Source organism: Phacochoerus africanus, chromosome 10 (assembly GCF_016906955.1).
Source record: "Phacochoerus africanus isolate WHEZ1 chromosome 10, ROS_Pafr_v1, whole genome shotgun sequence".
NCBI classification, from domain to species: domain Eukaryota; kingdom Metazoa; phylum Chordata; class Mammalia; order Artiodactyla; family Suidae; genus Phacochoerus; species Phacochoerus africanus.
Genome location: NC_062553.1, coordinates 1035687 through 1060053, shown reverse-complemented (window position 1 = coordinate 1060053; position 24367 = coordinate 1035687). Strand labels below are relative to the sequence as shown.

Sequence of the window (24367 nt, the reverse complement as noted above, 5' to 3'; positions counted from 1 at the left end):
CGCAGGGAGCTGCGCCGCATTTTGGAGAAGTATTTATAATGCAGCGGCGCCGGTGCAGTCGCGGCGCCCGGGGTCCCGCAGGGTCCTAGCGTCCACTGCATTGGCTGCCGAGGGTCACCATGTGATCTCGAGGGTGGGAACAGACGCCTCCTCCGCGTCCGCCCGATGGCACACTTGGGCGCTGCACCAGGCCGGGCGGGGGCGGCCCGGGGCGCGACGGAACAGCCAGGCCCCGCGAGGTGGCCGGGGACGAGCGAGCGTGCGGCCAGGGTCCAGGAATCGGCGCTCCGTGGCGCTCCTGGCTGGGCGCTTCCTGCCGGGCCTCTACGCCCCGGCGCCGCCGCCGCTCAGCACCCGCCCGTGAGCCCCCGAACCTGGGGCGGGACCGCCGGAGTCTGCAGCGCCTTGTCCTCTTCGGCCGCCGGGGCGCTGTCACGAAAGCATTTCCATCTCCAACTCCTTGTCCCGCCCCTTTGTCTGAACGCGGCGCCCGGCCGGGGCCCTGGGGAGGGGGCGCCCGGCTTCCCCCGCCCGGCGCCCCTGGGAACCGGCGCCCGGGGCTGCACAGGCTGGAGGCAGGGGAACGCGGTCGGAGCAGGGTCTGACGCCCACGTCGCCCGCAGCTCAGCTTGTCCTGGCGCAGCGCTGCACGCCCCACTCAGATACCGGATACCCGCAGCCCGCAAGGGGGTGCGGAGCCCTTGGGACCCCTCCCGGCTCGGCCCCCGCCCTCCTCCGTCCGCGCATGCGCCCCACGATCTCGGTGCAGGTGCAGAGGGGGGCTCTCGCCGCGTGCCCCGCGAGCCCTAACCCGCCGACGCTGTGAGCCAGGGGCGAGGAGGTGGTGAGAAGTGGGCAGACAGGCAGTCCCAAGCCCGCCCCCAGCACCTTCGAACCCAGCCCCCTGCATCTCTGCACCCCCTTCCCCATGTCGCCCCAGTTCCTCGCCAGTGACCCATAGGGCAGCCTGGAGCTGAGTTCACACCCGCGCAACCGGAGGTGAGGCCTGGGGGTCCAGGCCTGAGGACCCTCAGCTCCCGTTGGGGCCCATCGAGGCAGATACAGTCACCTAGAGGCCAGAAAAGGGGTGATTCCTTTCAGTCACCCAGCGAGGTGAGAAGAGGAAGGACGCGGTCCACAGGACCGTAGGGGGCGGGGCAAGCTGGGAAGTCACCTCCACATCGTGTTCAGAGATGCCAGGATCCGTCTGGGGTCCAGCCGTGACCTTCCAGGAGAACAAAGTGGCATGAGGGGAAATCTCAAAGGCACTCAGGCTTCCATTCAGGAACCCCCTGCACACACTGCCTGGAGACTCCCAAGTGCCCCTGACCAGCCTCAGCAGGACCAGGCTCCCAGGGGTCCCGAGGATGGCCAGGAGCGTGGCCAGAAGAATGTCCCAGCAGAGAGGACAGCGTGCAAGGGGTTCAAGCAGGAAAAACCCAGAATGGGGGGGGGGGGGGCAGCATTGGCAGCTGGTGGCCTGGAGGGGTCAAGGGCTTCCAAGAAGGGGAGGCTGGACTTGGAAAGTGCAGCTGGAGTGCCAGCCCAGGGGTCAGGAAGACACTTGTCATGCTGTCACATTCCCTTATGGGGGCCCGGAGGGGAGAGAAGCAGACCACCGTCCAGGACCCCTGACCCCAGATCCAGGTGGGAGGGATCCCTCAGAGCACAGTGGCCCAGTCCCTACAGAGCCACAGCTTCTGCCATCTCTTACCCACCCTCTCCTACCCTCAGAGCCTGAGCTTGAGGCTACCCCTCCTCTGTCCCAGCAGCCTGGCCTCACCGTTCAGCCCAGGGCCTTAGAGCTGTGATCCAGCACAGCCCTTGCCACCACCACCACCCCCCCACTCCCCTGCCCGCCGCTCCACCATCCAGAGGGTCCTGGAGAGTGCCAGGACCAGGTGGGAAGGGGGAGCCAGACCCAGCTTGGAAGGGACAAGGCTGGACCCCAGGGTTGGCCACCTGTAAGGTCTTAGAGATGACAGGGCCTGGATTTCAACGCACTGTGAGTAGTGGGTGGGCTGAGAGAGGAAGACAGGTACGGGCAGCCCCAGGCCCCAACCCCGGCCTCAGCCTGGGGCCCAGGGAGGTGGCCGAGGTCACCTAGAGGCCAGGAGGGAGACTGCTCCGCAAACCCGGCAGAGTGGGGGCGCCAGGAAGCACAGCCTGTGCTGCTGTCAGGAGCCTATTTTATAGAAAACCGACGGTCTGCGAAGTCGGTCTCCCTGTTCTCCCAGCGCCCAGGGCTTGTCGCCCTCACTGCCCCCCCCAACCCTGCCAAGTCCCACCCACCCCTCTGGCTTTGACCGCCTCCGCCACCGAGATTCTGAGATTCCTGGGCCTGGCACCCCAGAGCAGGCGGTCCCAGACAGGGTGTACTTGGGTGGGGGTAGGGCAGGGGGTCCTTAGCCGGACACAGGACAGTTCATTTAGCAGAACAGCCCCCAGCCCAGGCGAAGAGAGGGACCCAGGTAGGAAACGGTACTGGGAAGGACCGCAGATGGGTGGGAGCCCTGGAGGAAGGGGCTGGAAGAAAGAGACGGGAAGAACCAGGAAACCAGGGCCAGGTCGGAGGCCCCGGGCTGCAGCTAAGAGGCGCCCCCCCCCCCAGAGAACACGAAGGGCAGAAAGAAGAAAACAGTGGTTATTGCCATCACTGTCCCCAGCTGAGCACTGCCACTCCTGCTTGGAACCTGTCCAGCACCGTGAGTGCACCTTGGGTTCAGAGAGCTTCCTGAGGGCAGAGAGGGAGGGCTGCCCTTCCCTCCACAGAGGCGGAGCGAGCCCTCTACAGAACAAAGCTCAGCTCTCCTGGGGCTTGGGGCGGAGGGGGGGGGGAATAAGGCAATGAAAGAACAAGAAGCTGGGATAAGAGGCTGAAGAGCGAGGTGGGTGGGGGGAAGCCAAGTGGCAGCTCCCCGGGAGAGGACGGCCTGTGCAAAGGCCCTGGGGGTAGGAGGGGCCGTGATCTGAAAGTGCCAGCAGAGGGCATTTTCAGACAGTCCGCTCAGAAAGGCCACTTTGCACCCTGTTCTCCAGGCAGCCCACTGAAGGCCTGCAACAGGGAGGAGACGGTATGGCTCTGGGAAGCAGGGGCTCCAAACCAGAAGAGTGTGGGGCGGGCAGTGGGGAGGCGCAGCTGGCTGGGAGCAGGAGGGCAGGGGCCAGGGAGGGCCCCTGTCAGGACCGCTCTGACTGTTGGGGAATGTGAGGGCGCGGTGAAGGCGAGAGAGGACAGCAAGACAGACAGTCTCCAGGAAGAACAAAAGCTGCCCCAAAAGCTGCCGAGAACTCGACTGACGTGGTCATGAGAGGTGCTTGTGACCCGGTCGCCAGAAAGCAGTGGCACGGCTGGCGACAGGGCCTGAGGGCCATCGGCCTTGACCGCATGCAAGGCTAAACCCTTTGCAAGAGTCCTCTGCGACGATTTTCCAACTACTCCTTTAGTGAAACTCCCATACAGGCCTTCCCCACCCCAACTGACCCTCTTCTTCTTTTTTGGGGGGGCCACACCTGAGGCACATGGAGGTTCCCAGGCTAGGGGTCGAATTGGAGCTGTAGCCGCTGGTCTATACCACAGCCACAGCAGCAGGGGATCCGAGCTGCATCTGTGACCCATGCCACAGCTCATGGCAATGCTGGATCCTTAACCCACTGATCGAGCCCAGGGGTTGAACCTGCAGCCTCTCGGTTACTAGTTGGGTTTGTTTCCGCTGCGCCATGTCGGGAGCTCCATCCGATCCTGTTCTTGCCAAGGCTGACGTTGACGACAACCAGGGCTGCCACGTCCAGTGGTCCAGCCTTGGGCCTTGCTTCCAGAGGCCTCCCGGGTCTCATCCTCTGGCCTCAGGACTGCCCCCTCCTCTGGGCGCTCATCTCCCCGCCCTCTCAGCCCACATCTTCCTCGGTCCACATGCAGGCCGCAGGGGTCCTGGCCTTCTCTCTCCAGCACCTTTCCCAGGGGTCTCTGTCCCCCTGGACCTCCGGTAACTCCATTCCTCTTTTCCTCGTCCCTCTCTCTCCAAACCCACCTGCAGTTCCCACTGGCTCTTTCAAAAAGAAGTGGAATCCTCCTCTCACGCCGCCCCCGCTGCCACCACCCAGCCCTGCCCACTGCCCCTCATCCCATAGCCCAATTCCCAGCAGCCAGAACTGTCCTGTTCAAACCGACTTCAACCTGCCCCAACCCAAGGCTCCAAAGAGGCCCCCTGCCCCCTGCCGCCTGCCACCTCCAGACAGACCCCACACAGCAGGGTCCTGGTCCTTCTGCAGTCTGCGCCCCTACTTCTGCCCAGGGGCTACTTCCCTGAGGGGCTTTCCACGGGCACTCTCGGCTGCCCCCTGCTTTTATGGCAATAGGAGCCCCCGTTGGAGCAAGGGCTCATGGCTGCCCACAAAAAACATTTATCAATTTTGGATAAATGAATAATTTTCAGTGTATGTCCCAAATATTGCATGGGACACATGGGCACTAAGAAGTACGTACGTATGCCGGAAGTACCTGTCCTCTCCACCCTGAAAAGTCTCACTGGTCCTCCATCTGTTTGTGAATCTGCTCACAAGCCTTTAACACAGGCTGTACCCCACCTCCCTTGCAGCAGGAGTGACCACGTGACCAAGGCCAGCCAATGGGACATGAGCAATGTCTGGCAGTGCCCTGGGGGGGAGGCACCTGCCTCTGCAGCCCTGGGCTCCTTTAGGGACCCCCAGAATACATGGACCCATTCCTGACACGGCACCCCACTCACACCCAGGCCTGAGGGCCCGCCTAGGCCTGCCCGATCTCGTCTCTCTGGCCTGCTGGAGCGTTCACGGGGACCCCCGACACCAGATAGCAAGCTCAGCCCTCACCATGGTCCCCACAACTGGACCAGCACCTGCATGCTTCCAGCAGAAGAGGAGGTCAGGAGAGGTCAAAGTCAAGGGTTGGGGAGCCCCTGGGGGCAGGGAAGAGCCCGGGGCAGGGGATGTGAATAGGTATGTGCCTTCAAAACCCAAAGTTAGGACCAGAAGGCTGAGGTGCAGCCTGGAACACCCAGCTCTACCCACCTGAGACGGCAGGCATTACCGGAGGAGCCGCAGAGCCAGAGCCCCAGAGAGGCCAAGTGTCCCGCCGTGGCCCCTTCCCATTGCACCTACCGTGTCCCTGGGGTTTTTTACAACATGCCTGCGGCACTTCGGAAATGAGCTGTAGTTTTTACTTTAAAACACAGCGTGTCCGGGAAGCCTCCCGCCTGGTGCTGTGCACACGTGAGGGGATGTGAGTTCCTGGTGTCCCAGCTGGGCCGCGGTCTGCGGGAGGGACCCAGCAGGCAGGGTGAAGCTGTGGGAGCTCCCCCTCCCTGCCCGACCAGGCCCCTCTCCCTGCACCCTCAGGCTCCTTGGCCACAGAGGACTTGGCCAGGCAGGGCCCACCCACTGGACCGCCAGGGAGCCGCTGACTGGAGGCCAGAAGAGCTGGGCCAGCTGCTCCAGGGACCAGGCAAATGGAAGGCCTGTGAATACAGGTCCACGAGTGGGACCCGACGGGCCTGCCCTCCACTCCGGCCCTGGTGTGGACCATGTCCGAGAGGGCCTCAGCCCACACAGAAGAGCTGGGGAAACCAAGGCCCATCCGGGGACTCCAGGGGCAACGACGGGGGGCTCTGGTGGCCAGAGCAGGGACGCAGGACATAGACACGACAGGCCAGGTGTTTATTGGTGAAAGAACAGTGCCAGTTGAGGGTCCTCAGCGCCCAGCCGGCCAGCAGGCACACAGGGCCCGGCGCTCCGCCTGCAGCAGGAGAGTCTCCGTCTGAAAAGCAAAAAGGGGCCCTGAGGGAGCTGCAGAGCTGTCCCCCAGCTCCTGGCTTCCCCACCTGCCCCCCCAGGCGGTCCTCCCTCAGACTGTGCCCCCCACAGTCTGCTCCCCCCAGACTGTGACTGCAGGGGACCCTGTGCTCCCTCCAGGCCTCTGCCCCAGGGCTTCCCACGCCCTCTCTGCACGGCTAGAGCCTCTGGGTTTGTGCTTGCGCTGCAGTCCCCCCCACATCCTTAGACCTGTTCCTCTTTCAAATTATACCCCCCCACCAAGGGATCCCTCTGTTCTCTAACTCCTCCCCTAATCTCAGGCTCCCAGAGCACACTACAGGTCTCAGAGTGGGCCCTCAGGAATTGGCCAGAACAGAGGACCAGGGTGGGGTTGCCCTTCCTTCTAGGTCTAGGAATGCTCTCCCTTTCTCAGGACTACAGACCTCCATCCTAAGTGAAAACTCCCTTGGCTGCGCACAGCAACAGCGTGGGGGACTCGCTGTTCACTCCAGACTGGGGACACCTGGCACCTCGCGCACCCACCCCTCCCCTGATGAGCCTCGGGGTGGGGAACCTCTCAGACAGCTGTGCGCAGGCTGCCCAATACCCCTGCCGCCTTCCGCCTCCTCTCGTTCCGCCTCGGTGTCCCCTCTGCCCACTGGGCCTCATCCCCCACCTGGGGGACGTTGGACGGGCTGGCTGTCCTTCTCTGGGTCTGGATGGTGGTCACCAGGAAAGGGTCGGGTGAGGCCTTGGGGAGGAGGAGGCCCCTCCCTCACTGAGGCTGGAAACAACATGGGGGGGCATTTGAGGTGAGCATCCCTCCACTCCCTTGCGAGGCTCACCCGCGCGTCCAGGCTGTAGGCCGTCTTCCGAAGGTCCTGCAGAGCGCGCTGCATGAACTCGAAAGCGTGGCAGTCCACGCACGGGCGGCCTGCGGGTGGGGCGCTGGTCAGGGCGGAGGCGCGCTCCCAGCCCTGTCCCACCCGAGCAGCGGCCTCTGTGCGACCCCCAACTTCCACCCAAGGGGGCGCGCGCGGGGACCAACCGCGGAACAAAGGCGAGCCACGCCCCTCCCGCACCCCGGGTGGGGTCAGGGCCCGCGGAGACCCCTCCGCATGCGCGCGCAGCACCTACTCTGTGCGGGGAGCGCGCTCCCGGCGGCGGCGGCGGCGGCGGCGGCGGGTTCGGCCCGGGCCTGGACGCCCAGCAGCGCGACACTCAGTAGTAGCAGCAGCAGCAGCAGCAGCAGCAGCCGCGATGACGACCTCGGGGGCCAGCACGGCGGCGAGGGGGCCATGGCCGAGTGGAGGAAGCCCGGGCGGCCTGCAGCAGCGGACGGTCAGCAGCGCCGGCCCCTCGGCCCCCGCGCCCCTCTAGGCAGCGAACCCCGACTCCGAGCCCAACCCCACCCCTCACCCTGGAGCCAGGGCTCGCGAACCCCCACACCCCAACCTCCCAGGACCGGCGGACCCACCTCCAGGGCCCCGCCCCCCCCGGGACCCGCGTACCCCCGCCCCGCCCACCGGGTCTCGCGACGCCCCGCCACATCGGGGGCCCCTCCACCCCCGCCACGCCCCCCAGGCCCAGCGACTCCCTCCCTCTCCCGCCGCCAGAGCCCGGAGAACCCCCCACCCCGCCCTTACCGCGGTTCGGGGACCCCGCGACAGCAGAGCGGGCGACTCGGGAAGACGCGCTGCGTCCGGCGCGCACGCGCATGCGCCCGGACCCCGCCCGGGTCCCCCACCCGTCCGCCGTCGTCATGGAAACCCGGGGACTGCGCGAACCGCTAGTTTAAAGGGACCCAGGCGGCTCCCTGTCCCGGTTCCTCGGCCCCGGCCGGGGTCTGCGCCTGAAGCACCGTCAAGCCCGTAGGCGATGGAGTCGGGAGGGCCGCCCGTAGGAGGCGGCGCGTGGACAGCACCTCCAGAGCCGCCGGCGGCGGGAGCAAAGCCGAGGAAGCGGGAAATCTGCCGCTGGAGCTTGGCGATCCTTGGGTGTCCCTGAGCTGATCCCAGGGAGTGGCTCGATGCATGCCGGGGACTGAGGGCCAGTGAATGCAAAGGCGGGGCCTCTGCTCCTAGGCCGGTGGAGTCCAGTCGGGAGGGACTGGGGCCGGGAGAGACTGCGGCCAGGAGCGCCCCCGGCAGGCGGGCCCGTGGGGTTCCCCTTTCTCGGCTCCTCACTCTGGCGAGAGGGGCAGGGGAGAAGCCCGGCGGCCTTCCAGGTCCCCCTCACCTCTCTGTGCCCTGACCCTATTTGCCGCATAGCCCACCCTGCTGCACGACCCCGGGGGGGTCGCTTGGCCTCTCTGTGCCCTTTTCTCCTCCGCGGATGCACAAGGGTGTTGGAGGCAAAGAGCCAAGTGCGGTCCCCACGGGCACCCCGATGCACGCGGACGTCAGGTCTGCCAGCCTCACGCGTGCGGGGCAGACTCGCTCCCGCTGAGAGGGATGGGCTCCACTTGGCGTCTACTTAGCCTCAACAAGGCCCAGCCTGTTGCGGAGGCCGCGATCTTCCGGGAACGCGCCTAGGCCCGTGCCCACGCCAGAGTTCCAGAGCGCCGGGCAGCGCCCGGCCCCTTGCTGGTGGGCAGCGTCGAGCCTAGACGTCCTCTGTCCCACACCTGGGCCTTGAGTCAGTTGTCGCCCCCTCGCGGGTTTGCTGCCTGAGGGGGGGGAGGCGTGCCCTGTGACCGCCTCTCTCTCCTCCCCGTGGGGCTCAGGGACAGGCTCGCGCTGCAGCCCGGGCCTGGATCCCGCGGCGTCCGGAAACGCGCGGGGTCTGGGGGACTGCGGCCCGCGATCCCGGACGTGCGCATTTCCTGGCTCTGCATCCGCAGCCCTGCGCCGGGGTCTCGCGGTCACAGCCACCAAGTGGGGCGGGGCGGCCGGCCCTGCGCAGCAGCCCCGCGGGGTCACTCGCTTGGGACGTGCGCCCAAAGGACGCCGTCCAGCCAGGCTTTTTCTTTCTTTCTTTCTTTTTTTCCTTTCCTTTTTTTTTTTTTTTTTTTGTCGTCTTTTGGGGGCCACGCCAGCGGCACGTGGAAGTTCGCAGGCTAGGCGTCAGATCGGAGCTGTAGACGCCCTCCGTCACAGGCACAGCAATGCTGGATCAGAGCCTCCTCTGTGACCTACACCACAGCTCGTGGTAACTGGATCATTCACCCGCTGAGCGAGGCCAGGGGTGCCCAGGACGGAAAGCTCAGGCTCCCCCCGCCCCCCCGCGCCACGCGTCAGTCCAGGCTGCCTCCAGCTGGGGGTGGCTCCCACCGCGCTCTCCCCTCACGCTCTCAGGGCAGAGCTCGGGCGGCTGGGCTGGGAGGCGGAAGGCCCAGCGACCGGCCCCGGAGCCCTCCCGCGCCCTATCCGTCGGAGCCTTCCTTCTCCCGCCTCCCTGGCGCACCGGGATCTTCTCCTTCGGGCCGCTTCATTGCATCCCACGGTCCTCCTGAGCACCGCCGCCCGCGCACCCTCGAGCCCCTGGCCGCACCCTCGGCGCGACTAAGCCCCGTTCCCAAGGGGACTGCACCACCGTCTGGGTCTGCAGGGTGGACCCTCAGCGCTGCCCGGGTCCCGAGGGCCGGGCCTCTCCTCCTTTTCCGCCCCCCTCCCGCCCCAGCGCCAGTCCCCTCCCCCCTGCCTACCTCCCCCTCCTTCTGGCTGCCCAGGGCACGGATTTCCCTTCTCCACAGGCCCTTTTCCTCAGCAAACAGGCTGCGACTTCTTTCTTGTCCAAATAAAACCCACCGGGTGAGCCCCTTGCCCCCCGTCATGGCCTCTCCTCCCTGTCCAGCTGCTCCATTTTTCTCTCCTAAGCCCTCACCTGTCCAGCTCACCTCCCACCCTGCCGTGACACACCTAGCGACCCAAGGACCTGTCCCCAGCGGGGCCCGTCCCCGGACCCCGCCCTTCCTCCCCCCCCCCAGGCACAGCTAGCCCGTCCTTCTCCACTCACACCCTCCCCAGGGCCATGTCCTTTGTGACTTTGTCCAGTCACAGCTGTGAAAACCAGCCGCGGAGCTCCAGGTGCCCATGTGCCCACGCCCAGCTGCCCCGCCCCGGCCGTGTCTCCGCTCGGAGAGCGCGCGGCTGGAGGTCAGCCCGATCTCACCCTCCGCCGAGCGCCCTCCTCCCCCCAATATGAAAGCCAGCAACTGCCCCCGGCCCCTCCCCATCTCCGTCTGTCCGGGCAGACACGCCCACCAAACCCACTGCGGCCTTTTGGAAACACTGTGTGCCCACCCTCAGAGCCACCAGGCCTGGGTCCACACGCGGCCCCCCCCCCACCTCACCTGGGCTCTTGATTCTGTCACCGTCACCCTGTTGCCCACACCCTTGTGGTCCAGTCTCCTTACGACAGCCGGAGGGACCATGCCTACCTTCTTTTTTAAATTACAGTAAAATATACATCACATAAAATACAGCACGGTCACCACTGCTAGGTGTCCCGCTCAGTGGCATGAAGTGCCCTCACGCTGTGCAGCCATCAGGACTGCCCGTGCCCAGAACCGTTTCATCTTCCCAAGCTGAAACCCTCCCGGGGACACACCGACTCCCCGCCCTCCCTCCCTCGGCCCCTCGTGCCCACATCTACTTTCTGTCTCTATGGATCCGACTCCTCTAGGGACTTCAAATAAATGTGACTGCACAACATCTGTCCTTGCATGACTGGCTTTTTGCCCTGAGCAGTGTCCTCAAGGGTCACATACATTGCAGCAGGTGTCAGAAGTCCCTTCCTTCACTTGTTTGTTTTTCTTTTTTGACCGTCCCACAGCATATGGAGTTCCTGGGGAGCGAACCCGTGTCCCAGCACTCCCAAGACGCCACCAATCCCATCATGCCACAGTGGAACTCTGTATTTATTGTCTGGCCCGAGACAGAAATTCCGGGCCAGGGATCAAATCTGAGCCACAGCCACAGCAGCTCGGGATCCTTTAAACCACTACACTGGGGGATTGAACCTGCACCTCCACAGCAACCCAAGTTGCTGCAGCCAGGTTCTTAACCCACCATGCCACCAGGGAACTCCTCATTTCCTTTTTTAAGGCTGAATAATATTCCATCATGTGGCTGGGCCACATTTGGTTCCCTCTCATCCATCCATGGATACTGGGGTGCTGCCGTGTTTTAGCCGTTGTGAGTAATGCTGCTCTGAAGGAAGGACCTTTTCTGTCCCCCTCAGACACTGCCCTCTCTGCTCACAGCCTCCATGGACCCCGTGTCACCCCAGTGACAGCCCAAGCCCTGATGTGGCCAAGAAGCTATCTAGTTGCCCACCTCCCCTCCCACCCCTTCCCTGCCCACCCCATGCCCGCCACGCAGCCTCCTTGCCAGGCTGCCCCAGGGCCTTCCCTCAGGCCGGGCCCACGGCTTCCTCCTCCCTCCCTTGAGGCTCCAGTCAAATTTCCTTCCCAGTAAGAGCCAGCCCACCCATCCCGCAGAGTGAGGCTGCCCCCAGCCACCTGTCTGGTGGGCTCAGGTTGCCATAAGGAAAACACAGCCTGGGCGACTTATCCTCAGTCCTGGAGGCTGGACAGTCAAGATCAAGGCTCTCACCAGTCTGGTTTCTGGGCTCAATTCCGGCGGCACGCAGCCGCCTTCCCGCTGAGAAGGCACCGGGAGAGCAGAGGCAGGGAGCAGGCCTCCCGTGTCTCTTCCTAAAAGGACACTCATGCTGTCAGATCAGGCCCTGCCCCCTGCCCCCGGCCCTCCGTTAGCCTGTTTTCTCCTTTAGGGGACCCCATCTCCAAGCACAGCTGCCCCGGACGTGAGCGCAGAGGGTGGGCAGAAACAGGCTAGCACCTCCCGGCCCTTCCCTGCGCTGCTTTTTTCATTTTCCTCCTCTCGCCCTCCAACCCACTGATATGCTTTATTAGACATGCCCGCCCTCCTCGTGCCCAGAGCTCTCCGGGTGGGGGCAGTTTTGCCCGGGGCGATACTGAGTAATACCTGGAGGCACTCAGAGCAGAGGTGCTACTGAATCCACCCGGCAGCGAATCGCCCTGCAGCGCAGGACCACCCCGCCAGGACGCTCTGATCTGGCCCCAACTGCTCTGTGTCTTCTCACCCGGGTGCTTGAGGCGTTTGCTCCCTGCTGCGTCTGCAGGACCCGGAGCCACAGTCGGTGCTCAGAGGATGCACAGAAAGTGTGGCTGCGTGAAGGTGGGGCCGCGTGAGCCGGAGGCAGGCCTGTGCAGGGAGGGGGGCCTGGACCAGCGGGAGGAGGGCACCGCGGAGGACGCTCGCGGGCGGGGGCCGGGGCGGGGGTGAAAGGGCGCAGGGCCAACGCGTCCTGGGATCGGCGCTGTCGGGCGGGAGACTGCAGAGCGGCAGTGAGCAGGAGGGTGGCTTCCGCGGTGACGCCACGGAGGTCTGGGAAGGAAGGCCCGGGACCACGCTCCTCCAGCCGCGGCCACCCTCGGCTGGCGCCGTCCGAGGGGCACTGCGAGGGGCTGCCGGGCAGAGTCTCAGGGCCTCTCCCCCGCGTCCCGAGCAGACACCCCCCCACCTCTCAGCCTTCAAGTTGCCCCCCCCCCCGCGGCCCCCCTCTAAGGAGCGGAGACCCTGACGCGGAGGCGGAGCCCACGGGCGTTGCCACGGAGCCCAGGACGTGAAGGGAGAGGAAGCAGGGGCAGAGCGCGGGCCCGGGGGCATGGGGAGGGGGGAGGCGCTCAGCTCAGGCCGGAGGCTCTGGCAGCCAAAGGCCTGGGAGGAGAAGAGGGAGGGTCTGGGCCGCCTGCTCCAAAGGTGAGCGGGGTTGCGGGGTTGCGGGGCTGGGAAGGGCCCCCCAGAGGTGCGCCCCGCCCGCCCTCCTGCCCTCCTCGCCCGCAGGTCTGGGAGGCGCGGTCTTGACGCTGAGGGTGAAGGGAGGAGAGGCCGCAAGGCAAGCGCCTGCTGCAGCCTCAAACTGCGGGCAAAAGCCGCGCGCTGAGTGCGCCAGGAAAATGCAGACGGGAAATTAGCTCAAACCATCCTGGACGGGTAATGCTCCCGGCAGCTGGCAAAAGCAAATTCAGGTGATCCTGGGAGAAAACGTCCCCATCTCAGGCTTTGGAAACCCCAAGCAGAGCGGAGGCGACACGTGACCCACTGCACCCTCTCCGCTAGAGACTCTTAAATCCTGGCCTGGGAACGCGGCACGCCTCGGGCGGCAAAAACAACAACAAAAAAGCTCGATGCCATAAAAAGTGTATTCTCTGACCACAGAAGGAAAACTGGAACCTTCCCAAATTTGTGTAAATTAAAGAACCAAAGCATCAAAGAAGAAATCAAAAGGGAAATTAGAAATTACTTGCGGAGTTCCCATCGTGGCTCAGCGGAAGCCATACTGACTAGTATCCATGAGGTTGCGGGTTCGATCCCCGGTCTCGCTCAGAGGGTGAAGGATCCGGCGTTGCCATGAGCTGTGACGTTGGTTGCAGATTCGGCTCAGATCCTGTGTTGCTGGGGCTGTGGTGTAGGCCGGCGGCTACAGCTTCAATGTGACCCCTGACCTGGGAACCTCCATGTGCTTCATGTTTGGCAAGAAGGAAAGACAGGAAGGAAGGAAGAAAGAAATTACTCGGAGAGCAGTGAAAACAAAACATAACAAAACTTGTGGGGCAGAGCAAAAGCAGTGTTAAGGGGCAAAGTTATAGCTGTAAACACTTATGTTTAGAAAAAGACAGATCTCAAGTCGACAACCTAATTTTACAACTTAAGGAACTAGAAAAAGAAGAAAAATCTAAACCTAAAACTAGCAGAGGAAAGAGGTAAAGATTGGGGTGGAGATACATGAAATAGAGAATAGAAAAACAATAAAGTCAATGAAACAAAAAGTTGGTTCTTATTTTATTTTATTTTTTTGCGTTTTTGCTTTTTCCTAGGGCCGCTCCTGCAGGTTCCCAGGCTAGGGATCTAATCAGAGCTGTAGTCGCTGGCCTACACCACAGCCACAGCAACTAGGGATCCGAGCCACGTCTGCAGCCTACACCACAGCTGGATCCTTAACCCACTGAGCAAGGCCAGGGATCGAACCTGCAGCCTCATGGTTCCTAGTCGGACTCGTTAACCACTGAGCCACAACAGGAACTCCACAAAAAGTTGGTTCTTTAAAAAAAGTCAACGAAATTGACAAACCTCTAGCTCAACGGACTACGAAAAAAGGAGAGAAAGGAGTTCCCATCATGGCACAGCGGAAACGAATTAGACTAGGAACCCATGAGGTTTCGGGTTCGATTCCTGGCCTTGCTCAGTGGGTTAAGGATCTGGCGTTGCAGTGAGCTGTGGTGTAGGTTGCAGACCCAGCTCAGATCCCAGGTTGCTGTGGCTGTGATGCAGGCCGGAAGCAGCAGCTCCAATTCAACCCCTAGCCTGGGAACCTCCATATGCTGTAGGTGTGGCCATAAAAGAAAGAAAAAAGGGGAGAAGACTCAAATTGCTAAAATCAGAAATGAAAGCGGAGGCATTGCTACCAATGCAGCCGGAACGAGAAGACTCGTAAGAGACAGCGGTGGACAGTGGCCACCAATGAACTGGGTGACCCGCGGATGAAACACAGAACCCGCAAGACTAAGTCGTGGAGAAGCAGGAATTCTCAGTAGACACAAACTAGTAAGGAGATGCAATCTGAAGTCAAAACTCTCCCAACGAAGACAAACCCTGGATCTGATGGCTTCACTCTGAATTCTAGCAAACATTTCAAGTAGTGTTAGCACCAGTCCTCCTCACATGTTTCCAGAAGGTTGAAGAGGATGAAGCATTTCCTTCCGTATTCCATGAATCCAGAATGACCTGATGCCGAGGCCAGGCAGACCCTGCCCAAAAGACTGCAGGCCAACCGTGCTTAAGAAGATGGAGGCAGAAATCCTCAAGTGGTGCCCGCTGTGGCACAGTGGGTTAAGGATCTGGCATTGCTGCAGCTGTGGCTCGGATTCAATTCCTGGCCTGGGAACTTCCATTTAAAAAAATACATTAAAAAAATATATATACATATATACATATCTCCTCAACAAAACACAAGCCGACTGAATTGAGCCGCATGTGGAAAGGGTTAGAGGGAGCAGCTCCAGCAGTGGCTCCCAGGGCCTGTGTCACTCTAGCTCTTGATGCGGGGGCTGGAGACACAGTGTGTTTACTTTGTGGACGTTGAACGGTGCGCTTATAATGCGTGGATCTTTCTGTATGTATTTACTTATATTTCCAAACAAAGCATGAGACCAAACACGCACATCTTCAGACAGAGGCAGAATGTCCTCCGGAGGGAAATGCAAAAGGATGCAGTTCAGGCTGCGATAAGGGCCCCCGACGGAAGATCTGGGGCTGAGCGAGGGCGAGGTGAGAGGGGAGTCTGGGGGTGAATGTGAAGAAGCTGTGACTCCACTTGGCAACAATAAAGGGGTCCTCTGGGGGTGCAGCCGGTTAAGGATGTGGTGTCGCACCGCAGCGGCTTGGGTCCCTGCAGTGGCTCAGGTTCAAGCCCTGGCCCCAGATGTCCACATGTCACGGGCGAGCCCCCCCCCAAAACATAAAGAGATAGAATTAAATATATGACAGTCAGGAAGGGGTGGAGTTAATGTGTTCTGGATAAAATACCTGAAGGGTTGGCATTTCTGGTAGGAGGATGAAAGTGTTATTAAAGTGACTTTATATCTTTTTTTTTGGCCATGCCTGTGGGATGTGGAAGCTCCTGGGCCAGGGATCAAACCAGTGCTACAGCAGCCACTGGAGCCACAGCAGCGACACTCGATCCTTCACCTGCTAGGCCACTAGGGAACTCAGATTTTGTCACTCTTTTACAGTTTCTTTCAGGTGTGACTGGCATATGCACTAAACAGTTCGATCCATTTTTATGTATTTATACCTGGGAAAGTTAATGAGGGAAGCCTCACGAAGACGGAGTTGGGGAGGTCCTGTCGTGGCGCAGTGGTTAACGAATCTGACTAGGAACCATGAGGTTGCGGGTTCGACCCCTGGCCTTGCTCAGCGGGTTAAGGATCCGGCGTTGCCGTGAGCTGTGGTGTAGGTTGCAGACGCGGCTCGGATCCCGCGTTGCTGTGGCTCTGGCGTAGGCCGGTGGCTGCAGCTCCCATTGGACCCCCAGCCTGGGAACCTCCATATGCCGCGGGAGCGGCCCAAGAAATAGCAAAAAAGACAGAAAAGGAAAGAAAAAAAAAAAAAAAAGACGGAGTTGGAAGGCCGGCAGGGGGCGCCCTCCTGCAGCAGCAGAGTCAGCTGCGGGAGTAACTGTCCCTGACCGGAGGAGTCATTGACTCCAGGGCCCAGTGAGAGAACGTCTCCCTGGCACCCCCCCCCCCCAAGAACTGAACCCCCAGCAACTCAGCCAACGAGAGACGCTCACAGCTCTGAGCTCTCACTTTTCTCCAGGACGTGGCTTCAAAACCGCCACCTGCCTGTGGCTTGTGCATAGCAGGCTCTCATCCCAAATGGCAGTTCTCTGCTATTCCCGAGCGAACCCATTTCTGCTGGTAAATAACTTTTTTTTTTGTCTTTTGTCTTTTTTGTTGTTGTTGCTATTTCTAGGGCCGCACCCGTGGCATATGGAGGTTCCCAGGCTAGGGGTCTAATCGGAGCTGTAGCCACCGGCCTACGCCAGAGCCACAGCAACAGCAACGCGGGACCCGAGCCGCGTCTGCGACCTACACCACAGCTCACGGCAACGCCGGATCGTTAACCCACTGAGCAAGGGCAGGGACCGAACCCGCAACCTCATGGTTCCTAGTCGGGTTCGTTAACCACTGCGCCACGACGGGAACTCCGGTAAATAACTTTTATTTTTAGTTTTATTTACTTATTTATTTTTATTTCTTTTGTGTTTTGTCTTTTTAGGGCCGCACGTGCAGCATATGGAGGTTCCCAGGCTAGGAGTCGAATCGGAGCTGTTGCTGCCGGCCTACAGCCTAGGCCACTGCCACAGCCACGCCAGATCTGAGCTGCGTCTGCGACCTACACCACAGTTCACGGCAACACCAGATCCTTAACCCACTGATCGAGGCCAGGAATCGAAACTGCAACCTCATGGTTCCTAGTCCAAGTCGTTTCTGCTGCGCCACGGCGGGAACTCCAATGAAATTTATTTTTAAAGTCAATATGGGGGGAGTTCCCGTCGTGGCTCAGTGGTTAATGAATCCGACCAGGAACCATGAGGTTGCGGGTTCGGTCCCTGCCCTTGCTCAGTGGGTTAACGATCCGGCGTTGCCGTGAGCTGTGGTGTGGGTCACAGTCATGGCTCGGATCCCGCGTTGCTGTGGCTCTGGCGTAGGCGGGTGGCTACAGCTCCGATTCGACCCCTAGCCTGGGAACCTCCATATGCCATGGGAGCGGCCCAAAGAAATAGCAAAAAGACAAAAATTAAAAAGTAAAAAAATAAAAATAAAAATAAAGTCAATATGGGGAGTTCCCTGAGGGTCTAGTGGTTAGGGCTTGGCACGTTCACGGCCCCAGCTTGGGTTCAAGCCCTGCTCTGGAAACTGAGACCCCACATCAAGCCACAGCCAAAATAAACAGACAAGAAACAAAACAAAGAAACAAAGATGAAAAAAAAGGCAAAAACAAACAAATTTTAAAAAAGGAAAAAGGGAGTTCCCGTCATCGCGCAGCAGAAACGAATCCAACTAGAAACCATGAGGTTGCAGGTTCGATCCCTGACCTCACTCGGTGGGTTAAGGATCCGGCGTTGCCCTGAGCTGGGATGTAGGTCGCAGCTGGGGTGTAGGTTTGGATCCTGCACTGCTGCGGCTGTGGTGTAGGGTGGCAGCTGTAGCTCCGATTATACCCCTAGCCTGGGAACCTCTATATGCCTCGGGTGCAGCCCTAAACAGCAAAAAAGTAAAATTAAATTTAAAAATAAATAAATAAATGAGGGGGAAAAGCCATCGTCGGGACCGATACTGTACTGCCGTCACCAACGTGAAGAGGAGAACGTACCCACCCCACCCGGCAGGCTTCCCCCTCCTCGCAGGCTCCCTGCTCGACACAGGTGCCTCCCCCAGACGACCACTCGTCCGCCTTCTGTGGCAGTTCGCATCGTCTGCGCTTTGTAGGAGCAGAATCATGCGATATACTGTTTTGTGCCCACACCCATGGCGTGTGGGAGTGTGTGGGCTAGGGGTCGAACCTGCCCCATGGCAGTGACCCAAACCACTGCAGCGACAGTGCCAGAGCCTCAGCCCACCGCGCCGCAAGAGAACTCCCCTCATTTAGCGTCTTTTAACTGTCTCCCAGCTTCCTGGGTACTTCGGGTAGTTGCAGTAACCTTCAACGCCCTTTCCTGCCAGTTCCATCATCCGTCTTGTTTCTGCTTCGGTTCTGAGTGATCGTTTCCCCCTACTTTCCTGCTCCTTTATGTTTGCGGTAATTTTTATTGGATGCAACTTTTATTGTAGTTTTTATCATACTGGGTCATTGAAATTTTTGTATATGCTTTTGAGTTTTGGTCTGGAATGCAGTTAAGTTACTTGGAAATAAATTGATGTTTTGGGGTCTTTTAGGTTTTGTTAGGTGGGCTCAGAAAACTCCTTAGTCTGGGCCAGTTTGACCCTCTGCGAAGGCGGTGGCTCTGAGCTTTTCACACAGTGCAGGGGGGCTGCAGGGACATAACCTGTCTGCTCATGTGTGCTCTGGGGCGCGCTCACGAGCTCTGTCCCAGGGTCCTTCCGAGCCTTGGGGCGTCTGCACGTGCTGAGTGCTGGAGGGGACACACAGCAGAGCCCCCGAGCGTTGCTCTCGCCCCAGCTCTGCCCTAAAATCGCTGGTCACATCGGGCTCCCACATTGGGAACTCTGTCTCTTCAAGTTATAGGGATGCCAGGCAGCTTTGTTTGGGTTCCTCTGCTCTGCCCTGCAGCCCGGGAAGCCTCTCCAGGGTGGCCCGGCCCGTTGCAGAGCTGCCTCGTGGTCTGCCTGCTCCTGGGACGGCCGTCCTGCATGGCCCATGGTCCGCTGCCCGGAAAGCTTTGTTTCCTCTTTCGTCCAGTCGGTTTAGAGGTTGACAGGGCTGGGCTGAGAGGTCCTGCTCCTTGGGTGCTGCAGGTTAAGGATACGGCATTGGAGTCCCCGTTGTGGCACAGTGGTTAACGAATCCGACTAGGAACCATGAGGTGGCGGGTTCGGTCCCTGCCCTTGCTCAGTGGGTTAAGGATCCGGCGTTGCCGTGAGCTGTGGTGTAGGTTGCAGACGCGGCTCGCATCCCGCGTTGCTGTGGCTCTGGCGTAGGCCGGTGGCTACAGCTCCGATTCGACCCCTAGCCTGGGAACCTCCATATGCCGCGGGAGCGGCCCAAGAAATACCAAAAAGACCAAAAAAAAAAAAAAGGATATGGCACTGTCTCTGCAGCAGGTCAGGTCATTGCTGTGGTTCGGGTTCGATCCCTGACCTGGGAACTTCCACATGCCATGGGCTCAGCCAAAAACAGAAGAAAGACTGTTTCCTGGGTGTCATCGTCAGGTTGGCTTGAATTACGTTTTCCATTGCTTTCGTCCATTGCCTGCTGGCTTCCTGTGGCCACGAGCATGGCCCGGTGGAGGCAGCCGCCAGGGAACCGCTGCCCTTGCCCCAGACCCCTGTTTGGCACCAGCACGGCCCTCCGAGCCCCCAGCTCCTGGCACCGCTGAGTTCTGCTGGGTCTCCTGGTACCCAGACCTCATTGCTTTAAGTGATGATGCTAAGAAGTTTACTCAAGCCTCTTCCATTTGACTTGGGGCCCTCGGGGGCCCCAGTGCCTTTGCCAGGTGGGGACCTGGGGCATAAGGAAGGGCGGCCCAGGGGCACGGGTGGCTGGGTGTTTGTCGAATGGGGCTTAAGTTGAAAAAGGCAAGTTGATACACGGCCTGAAGAAGCCCCTTGGTGCTGAGATGAAGACGGAGCGACTCCAGCTCTGGACAACAAGGGCCGTCTGGTCTTTGGCCACAAGGTGTCGTCAGGTGACCGAGGACCTGGAGAGTGTATCACGACCCACCCCCGCGCAGAGCAGCAGTCCTGCAGGGGCCACCTGCCACCCTTCCCACACGCCGCTCTTCTAGGGCCACCCGACGTGGCCTGATCACCTGGCAGTCCCGGCACCCAGGGCAGTTCTGGTCCGTGACAGGTGGCCGACCCGCGGGTAACTCCTTGGGGACCCAACTGCGGAGCCGTCATCCCACGTGCCACACCGTCCTCAGAGGTTGTCCAGAGCCTTTCTCGCCTCCGAGTGAGGAGGCGACCAAACTGCTAGTGGAGACTGAGTCTGCTGGGGACACCCGGGGACACCCGCTGAGCCGGGTACACTTGCAGATGCATGTGCGCCTTTGCCCTTAACTGGGAATGAACAGAAATCGGCCGACGTGGCCAGGCTGGGGCTCTGCAGCCTCCCCAGTGGACCTTCGCACACACAGTGGGAGGCAGAGGGTTAGGGCCTCACGGCGCCAGTCCGGGCCCCGTGTGCAGCGTCTACAGGACACAGAGGGGGGGCGGTTTTTCTCTCTTCTGAAGTCAGCTCAGCAGCAACATTTGTAGGATTAACTCCTTGGATCTTTTGCACCGGAAAGTCCTTTAAATTGTTAACACGTGGACGGGGAGGGAGCGGGACGGACCGGGAACCTGGGGTTAATGGATGCCAACTGTTGCCTTTGGACGAGATCAGCAATGAGATCCTGTTGTGGAGCCCCGGGAACTCTACCCAGTCACTTGTGATGGAGCGCGATGGTGTGAGAAAAAGACTGTGTGTGTGTGTGTGTGTGTGTGTGTGACTGGGTCACCTTGCGGTACAGTAGAAAATTGACAGAACCCTGTAAACCAGCTATAATGGAAAACACAAAACTCGTTTGAGAATAAACTGTTAGCACGTTTTAGACGGCCCTCAGCTCACGACGGAGCCTCTTTTCCTGGGTCTGGAAAAGCCCCAGAAATCTTCCGAATTCCAAAAGAGCCTCGGTGGAGGATGCTGCAGAAGGAGAGTGGCAGATGCTGGCATTAAAGCCACCCACGAGGGACAGGCGAAACCCTTCACGCTCCCTTGCTCCTGTCCAGCCTCCCTTTTCCCTCATCCTCCTCTCTTGAAGCACCTTTTCTTTCTGCTTTTTTTGCCTGTACCCGAGGCATATGGACATTCCCAGGCCAGGAATCAAACCCTGCTCACACAGTGGCAATGCTGGGTCCTCAACCTGCGGCGCCACCGGGGAGCTTCTTGGTGTGTTCCTTTTTTTTTTCTTTTTTTCTTTTTAAGGCTGCACCTGCGACACATGGACGTTCTGAGTATCTATGTAAGCACTTAATTTCCACTCTTTTACAAATGAATATTGGCAATTAAGAGATTAGCTCCACCTTTGACCTGAGGAGGCTCCCCTAACAGCCACAGGTGGCCCCATTTTTAAAGATAACCATTTAATAGCCTCTTCAGAGAGAACAGCAATTCAGACAGAGGATTAACAATGCGATCCCAGGGAGTTCTCCTCATGGCTCTGTGCTAACAATCCCGACAAGGATCCATGTGGATGTGGGTTCGATCCCTGGCCTCGCTCAGTGGGTTAAGGATCTGGCGTTGCCGTGAGCTGTGCTGTAGATCTCAGATGCACCTCAGATCTCGCATGGCTTTGGCTGTGGTGTAGGACAGCAGCTGCAGCTCCGATTCAACCCGTAGCCTGGGAACCTCCATATGCCGTGTGTGCAGCCCTAAAAAGCAAAAGAACAATGAGTTCCCAGGGTTCCTGTTGTGGCTCAGCAGGTTAAGGACTCAGCTAGCATCCATGAGGATGTGGGTTCAATCCCGGGTCTTGCTCAGTGGGTTAAGGATCTGGCGTTGCCGTGAGTTGTGGTGTAGGTCTCAGATGCAGCTCGGATCTGGTGTTGCTGTGGCTGTGGTGTAGGCCAGCAGCTGCAGCTTGGATTCAATCCCTAACCTGGGAACTTCCACACGCTGCAGTTCTAGCCCTAAAAAGACAAACAGTTGTCATCTCACAGATCTAGTCTTCACCGGACCAGAGGTGTAGCTGCAGAAACAATCCCTCACCCACCAGTGCTTTTACCACTCCCAGTCTCCCCATTTATCTTGAGACTTGGAAGAGTTAAAAAAAAAGTCTGGCCTTAAGGAAATAAAATTTCCTCCTAGGACGAACTTGCATTTCTCCTCCTGTGCGCTTGACACGTAAGTCTTCTACCTGCCTTCTCGGGGAATGCTTGTCTAAACCGTCTGTTTCAGTTGCAAATTTTGGGAAAGTAACTTTTGAGGAAAGAAAAAACAAAAGCGAGACAGGGCACTTGGATAAATCTTAACGTCCTCTCCATAAAGATTAGGAAACAAGGTCTAGCCCTCTAAACAGGTGACCTTAATTTATTTCATCTGCCAGAAACCTCTTTCGTAACTAACGTTTCGTGTTACTGTACTTGATTCGTGGCTGAAATTTTGGAATGAGAGCGACGGGGTCTCCGCAATGCGGAGCACTGACCCCTGCAGCTCCTGGGGACTTGGCGGGGCCTCCATACGGGTCTCCACGTGTGCGTGTATCACAGAGGTGTGGTGTTGCCAAGACCAACGTGCGGAAGAGTGAAAATCAAGTGCTTATGTAGCTACTCGGAAACGTGTTCCCAGCGGGTTTCAGGATCACGTAATCTAGCATTGATTCCTTTTTTGTGGCTGCCCCGAGGCACATGGAGTCCCCAGGCCGGGGATCAGAGCCGAGCCACAGGCGTGACCTACGCTACAGCTGCGGCGGATCCTCTCTTTAGCCCATGGGTTCGACCCCGTGTTCTGGCGCCGCAGAGTCGCTGTTGATCCTCTTGCGCCACAGTGGGGACTCCCGGGGTTGTTTTCTTTTATGTTTAAAAGGTTGACTGAAGTGTAGTTGGCTTAATGCTGCGGTGATCTCTGCTGTACAGCGTGACTCGGTTACACATGCACACACGCCCACACTTCTTCAGAGTCTTTTCCCACAGAGACGATCCCGGAATGCGTCGATTTGCCTGTGCGGTACAGCAGGTCCACACTGGCCAGGCTTTGCCTAGACAGTGTGCACAAGCCAGTCCCAAACCCCCAGTCCATGCCTCGCCCCGCCCATAAGTGTTTCAAAGTCTTTGAGTCTGTTTCTGTTACTCAAATAAGTTCATTGAATCCTGTTTTAGATTCCGCATACGAGCGATAGCCTATGATGTTTGTCCTTCACTGTCTGACGTCACTTAGTTTGATCATCTCTAGGTCTAACCACGTTGCTCCAAACGTCATTACTTCATTCTTTTTTTACAGCCGAGTAATATTCCATTGTATGTAGGTACCTCATCCATTGTCTTGGCTATTATAAATAGTGCCGCTATCAGAGTTCCATCATGGTGCAGTGGAAAAGAATCCAACTGGGAACTCTAAGATTGTGGGTTCGATTCCTGGCCTTGCTCGGTGGGTTAAGGATCTGCTGTTGCCATGACTTGTGTCTGTCATAGATAAGGCTCAAATCTCACCTTGCTGTGGCTGTGGTGTAGGCTGGAGCTACAGCTGATTAGACCCTAGCCTGGGAACCTCCATATGCTGCAGGTGTGGCCCTAAAAAAAGACAAAAGACAAAAAAAATTGCTTCTATGAACACTGGGGTACACATATCTTTTCAAATGATGGTTTTCTCTGGATAGATGCCCAGGAGCGGGACTGCTGGATCAAATGGTAGTTTTTTCTCTGTTTAGTTTTCTGAGGAATCTCCATCCTGTTTTCCACAGTGCTTGCACCAATTTACGTTCCCACCAGCAGTGTCAGAGGGTTCCCTTCTCTCCACACCCTCTCCAGCGCTTATTGTTTGCAGACTTTTTGATGATGGCCGTTCTGGCTGGTGTAAGGTGGTGCCTCATGGTGGTTTTGATGTGCATTTCTCTAATCATGAGTGATGCTGAGCATCTTTTCATGTGTTTTTGGCCCTTGTATGTCTTTGGGAAAATGTGTTTAGATCCGCTGCCCACTTTTTGATTGAGTTGTTGGTTGGATACTGAGCTGCAGGAGATGCTTGTATGTTTTGCAGAGTAATTCCCTGTCCGTTGCTTAAGCTGCAAATATTTTCTCCCATTCTGTGCGCTTTTTGTTTATGGTTTCCTTTGCTGGGCGAAACGTTTAACTAGGTCCCATTTGTTTACTTTTGTCTGTTTTCATTACTCCCTAAGATTAATTTTTGATGATGAAAACAAGTTTCGTTTAACCGACACCGAACTGTCCTGGAATCACCGACACGTAGGTTTCCTGGAAGTAAGCGAGCACCCGTCAGCGTCTGCCCACTTCCTCGCGTCGCGGGCCCCGCAAGGGCTCGCTCTGCACCCCCAGCGCCTGGGCCAGCGCCCGGGCCAGCGCCCGGCACGGGGTGGGGGTCTGCCGGGGGACCGCGAAAGCTGGCTCCCGCTGGCTCTTTGCGCAGGATTCCCTAGGCGGCCTCCTGACCGCGACCTCGGCGCTCCTAGTGGCGCAGGCCCCCCCGCCTCTGGGGCCCCGCGGAGGACAAGCCGACCGGGGCCTGCCTCCTGACCGCCACGGGACCCAGGCCACGGCTTCCCCCGGCCTGCGCGGCCACCACGCGCAAGCGCCGGTCCGGAGCGGCGGAGCCGGGTGCCCTGGCCAACCGGCGCGGACGGGCGCCTT

The 24367-nt window shown here is 59.2% G+C and overlaps 1 protein-coding gene across 1 annotated transcript; it reads right to left on the bottom strand.

Annotated features, from left to right (window-relative positions):
- Positions 1-5673: 5673 nt before the first annotated feature.
- Positions 5674-8711, bottom strand: C10H4orf48 (chromosome 10 C4orf48 homolog). Its single transcript, XM_047799461.1, has 4 exons — positions 7437-8711; positions 6928-7116; positions 6636-6724; positions 5674-5794 (listed from the first exon to the last, which is right to left on the bottom strand). The coding sequence occupies exons 1-4, from the start codon at positions 7552-7554 to the stop codon at positions 5729-5731; spliced, it is 462 nt and encodes a 153-aa protein (XP_047655417.1). The 5' UTR covers positions 7555-8711; the 3' UTR covers positions 5674-5728.
- Positions 8712-24367: the final 15656 nt, after the last annotated feature.